The 5,313-nt window shown below is 43.0% G+C and overlaps 1 protein-coding gene across 1 annotated transcript in view; it reads left to right on the top strand.

Moving 5' to 3' along the window:
* LOC102488968 (IQ motif and SEC7 domain-containing protein 2) overlaps positions 1 to 5,313 on the top strand; it is a 103,751-nt gene that overhangs the window by 86,990 nt on the left and 11,448 nt on the right. Inside the window, 2 exon segments of the mRNA XM_027768956.1 lie at positions 372 to 494; positions 1,335 to 1,501. Of these exon segments, the coding sequence (XP_027624757.1) occupies positions 372 to 494; positions 1,335 to 1,501 (290 nt within the window).

The raw sequence follows: 5,313 nt of genomic DNA, 5'->3' as shown, positions 1-5,313 counted from the left end.
CTGGAAAAGGAGAGGAGGGACTTACACCTTTATGCCTTAGAGGGATATGATCTCTCTTGGCCCTATTCCTAAAGTCTTCTGGGTGGTCCCAGAGCAAGACATGCTCATCCTATGGCCTATTTTAGGCTTCAGTTTCCCCATATCTGAAATGAGTGGGTTTATGGAAAGAACCTTTGGTCACTATGTGTCTTGCCTCAATTTTTCTGGGACATATTCAAATATTCTATGCTTATATGTATTTTGGGAGGGGCAGAGGTCCCAATTTGGGAAGTCTGTCAGTGGGGCTATTGATCCATTTGAGCAGGCCAGGGTGGGTTAGAGGCTTTCTGCAGAGAGTTTGAGAATGCCATACCCCCTTCTTTGCTCATCAGCTGTGTGGTGGATGAGATGGACTTCTCCTCCATGGATTTGGATGATGCACTCCGGAAGTTCCAGTCCCATATCCGGGTACAAGGCGAGGCCCAGAAAGTGGAGCGACTCATCGAAGCCTTCAGGTGTGCCTGCTTCCCACTCCTGAAGCTGCCCCTCTCTACTTTAGGGGCAATGTAGTATGTGTCCACCAGTCACTTCTCTGAGCCTCATACTTTCCTCACCATAAGTCCTGTTTTACAAGGCAGTTGTGAAGCTCAGAGGTAGTGCAAATAAAGTATCTAGCTCAGCATCTGGGGCATGGGCATTTGATAAGTGACAACAACATCAGCAATAAGAGTTGATGTTCATGGAGTACTTGCTCGGGATCAGGTGCTGATCTAGGCACTTTACATGAATTTCATCAAATACAACCACCCCGTGAGGTAGGTGCTTCTATTGTTATTCCCATTCTGCAGATGAGAAATCTGAAGTTTAGAGAAGTTAAGTAACTTCAGTAAATGGTGGAACCAGGATTTGAACTCAAATGTATCTGATTCCCTGATCCATCTATATCATTTTATTTATTTAACCATTGCAATCTATTATAAATGCTTTGGGGATCACACAGACCTGCGTCTAAGTCCCGGTTCCACCACTTTGGAGTATTTCAAGGAGAAAAGAAGTTTCTGAGAACACATTTCCCATAATGGGAGGAGGACTTGCTTTGTAATCAGAAAGATCCGAGTTTTCATCCTGGGTTTACCACTTACTATCTCTCTTACCTTGGGCAAGTTACCTTACCACTTTGAGGCTCGGTACTTTCTTTGTAAAATGGATTGCTAATAGCTACTTTGCAGTATTATGATAGGATTACATGAGATGATGTCCATAAATCCCTTTGGCAAAACTCTGTGAAAGGTAACGGTTGTGATTATCAAGATTGCTGGTGCCCAAGTCTGGCCTTGACCTCTCCTACCCTGCAGCCAGCGGTACTGTGTCTGTAATCCAGCCCTCGTGCGCCAGTTCCGGAATCCAGACACCATCTTCATACTTGCTTTTGCCATCATTCTCCTCAATACCGACATGTATAGTCCCAGCGTCAAGGCTGAACGCAAGATGAAACTAGATGACTTCATCAAGAACCTGAGAGGTGATCATACTTCCCTATCAGCTTTTTCTGCCCTTCACCTGGGAAGAGGAAGTGGGCAGGGTGGGTGGTGGAGAAGGATGAGGGAGATCCCATCTGTTCCTTGGAAATTAACCTGTGATGATATCACTTTCTGCCAAGCCTGGATGTTCCTAAGACACTCACTTTTTAAAATATTTTTTAAGTTTTTTTGAAAATTTTCTTCCGGGCCAGCAGGTGGCGCAGAGGTTAAGGCAGCTGGATCCCACATGGCCAACTTCACAGTTCGAGTATTGGACCCAGCGGTAACTTGAAAAACACACTGGGCGCATCAGCATACATGCCCAAGATCCCAAGAGGAGAATGGAGGAAAAGGGATTGTGGTGTGGCCATACCTCCTAGGGGTGATTTCTCACGCTCTCTCTCTCTTTCTCTTTCTCTCTCTCTCTCTCTTTCTCTCTCCAGTAAGCACACACATACCCTATGGAAAAAACTTAATAAAAAAAACTCTTCCATGAGAGAGACACAAAGACAAAGAGAAGCAGAGAGACAGCACTCCCAATAGAGTCTCAATGCCATGATTCATTCATCCCTCAGCCTCAGTCAGCCCAGATCATGGATACACATATTCCTGACATACTCAGGGAGGTGTCTAGACACAAACCCCAAACCTTCCTCGGGGGTGGGGTAGGGATGGCCACACTGTAATCCCTTCTCCTCTCAGGGTTTTGGGCACGCACACACACATGCCTGTCATGATTTTCAAGCCACCAGGTCCAGGAGTCAAACCATAGCTAGCCATATGGGAGTCTAGCACCTTAACTACCACACCACCTGGTGGCCCCAACTTTGTGTTTTACTGCTGCACCACCACTTGGCCTTCCTCATTCTCTTAATAATTCACTCACATGTTCATTTGCCCATTTCTTTATTCTTATACTGAATATTTACTGATATTCCCTATGTATCAGGCTTCTAGGTCCTGGGGTTATAGCAGTGAACATTATAAATAATAAAAGTCCTAGCTCTTACAGGACTTACACTAATTCACTTACTTGGTCATTCACTCATCCATCTTTCCCTGTCTTTATTTATGCCCATAAAGATTCATTGAATTATTTTAGGTACACTTCCTCCGTTCATGCATTCATGTATTCATTTGACCAACCAAACAGCCAGTCAGTTGCTACTTACTACATACCCAGTGTGTTCCAGGCCCTGTGATGGGTGCCAAGGACAATGGTGAGGAGACTGCCATAGCCCTAGCAATGAGAGAATCCCCCCCACTACCACACTGAGTGAGGGAGATACTGACTTGTAGTACCCAGGTAAGTAACAGAAATGGAACAGCTACATCAGAGGCCACAAATACAGTCAGAGCTCAAAGGAGGGACAGCCCATTCCCAACTTGCTTCCTGGAGGAAGCAGTATTTTATTTTAAGGTGGGTAGTGAAGGCATGAATAAGGTGACAACAGAGATAGTAAAGGAGGGTTTACCTAGCAGTAAGAACAACAAAGGCACAGAGGTAGGAAAATGTAAAGTTGTTTAGAGGACAATTGAGAAGGTGTGTGTGATCGGTTGGGAAGGTCAGTTTCAACAAATACATGGGGGCTTTGAATGCCAGATGAAAGGTGTCACTTTGATCTTTTTTCTTGATTTATTCTATTGATGTCAAGCCTGCCTCTCACCAGAGAGCAACCTGCAAAAAGGGCATAGATGTTCAGATTATTGAAACGAAAATGAAAGTGAGAGACTTAAGGAAACAATACAAACATAAAAACAAGAAAAAGTTGCTGACCATCAGGGTGTATGCACAGTTGATGGGCTTTAAGCTCTCTGACAGCCATGGTATAAAAGGGAGTATGAGGAAGAATGTTCCTTTAGCACCTGTCCAAGGAGGAGGCATGGCATTTCTAAAAGCAAAAACATTTTCCCTAGCAGAAGGTTTAGAGAGAAGAGTGAGTGGGTTTCACATCAGCAAAAAACCAGGATGGTAGACTTGGGAGGAGGGAGTTAGATCAGAGGCCATCTGGAGCTGTCTCCTAGAATTCTGCCATTATTCATTCATCCATTCTATCTATATATGTATTTATATACGTGTGCATGTGGAGGGGGGGTACTTCAAGAAGTTCGTTGAAAAGCAGAATTAAAATATGAGTTTATTTTCTAAGTTTATTTTTTTAATGTGTGAGACACACATAGAGTGAAAGAGAGAGAGAGAGAGCTAAAGAGAGAGGCAGCATCCCCAAAAGGGTGATCCACCCCAGCCTTAGTCAGCCTCAGATCATGGGCACACACAAGCCTGGCATAGACAGGGAGGCCTCTGGATGTGAACCTAGAACCTTCCCATGTGGGTCAGCTTCACAGAGTGTTTCATTTCACCACAGCACCTACACCTGGCCCCATGAGTTTATTTTGGTACCAAAAAAGGTTTGAAACTCATGCAGTTTTTCTTTTAAAAAAAAATCTATTTACTTAATTCCATTTGTTGTTATTATTATTTTTCAATTTGACCAGAGAGAGATAGAGAAAGGAAAAGGGAGAAAGCAAGCTGCCAGACTTGAACCGCAGTCAGCCATGTGATAAACCAACGCCTTTAACCACCATCACCTGCTGACCCCAGTTTTTTTCATAATATACATTTTCATGAACTTTATGAAGACACTTGTATACACATATACATGTTTCTTCCAATTATTAAACAAATAAGCAAATGAATCAAAGTAATAAAGTGCATTTTAGAAAATTTCAGATAACAGGAAATTTTTTTTTTTTTGGAGAGATTTTTGCTGTAGAGCACATGCACCCACCAGAGAGACAGAGATAGAAATCGAGGAATCCCCCCCAGGGGGGGATGGGCATGCTGCAATCCCTTCTTCTCCATTCTCCTCTTGGGATCTTAGGCACACACACACGTACATGTCCCGTGTGAGTTTTAAGCTGCCTGGTCCAGGACTCAAACCGCAGTCAACCAAGTAGGAGTCCAGCCATGTAACCATTGCACCACCTGCTGGTCCCCAGAAAATTTCTTTTAATCACCCAAAATTCTGTCCCCTACAGGCAACCATGGTTAATATTTTGTTGTATTCTAGGTTTTTCTTCTCCATATATATGTAACTTTTTCTTTATTTTTTTGCTATAGGGCATGTGTACTTACCAGAGAGAGACAGAGAGAAAGAAATCATCCCCAAAGGAAAGAGTCATGCTGCAATCCCTTTTCCTTCATTCTTCTCTTGGGATTTTGGGCATGACTGTACATGCACACAGCATATTTTTCAAACCATCAAGTCTGGGACTCAAACTGTATAATTGGCCATATGGGATACAGCCACCTTAACCACATGCCACCACCTGGTCTTATGTAATTTTTTATATAGTTAAGATCATGCTAGACATGCAACTTATTATCTTATTCTTTTCATTTAACTTTTCATAAGAATTTTTTCATGCTATTGAAATTTTTGTAAACATCAAGGTTTTTTTGTTTTGTTTTGTTTTGTTTTTATATTTTTGCCATAGGATATTTGCAGGAGAGAGACAGAGAGAGAAAGTGAAAAATCACCCTCTGGGGGATGGCGACATCACATTTCCTTCTCCTCCATTCTCCTCTTGAGATTTTGGGTGCACATGCATATGTGCCTGACATGATTTTTAAGCCGCTAGGTCTGGGACTTGAACGATGATCGGCCATGTGGGGATACAGAGCCTTAACCGGCATGCCACTTATTGGCCCTGTAAATGTCAAGTTTTAAATAACTCCATGTTTTGGGACCAGCAGTTAGTGTAATGGCTATGTCGCTGGACTCCCACGTAGTTGACCGCAGTTCGAGTCCCG

The sequence above is a fragment of the Tupaia chinensis genome, unplaced genomic scaffold (assembly GCF_000334495.1).
Source record: "Tupaia chinensis unplaced genomic scaffold, TupChi_1.0 Scaffold148091_1, whole genome shotgun sequence".
In the NCBI taxonomy this organism is placed as follows: domain Eukaryota; kingdom Metazoa; phylum Chordata; class Mammalia; order Scandentia; family Tupaiidae; genus Tupaia; species Tupaia belangeri.
This window is presented reverse-complemented; position numbering and strand designations above follow the sequence as displayed.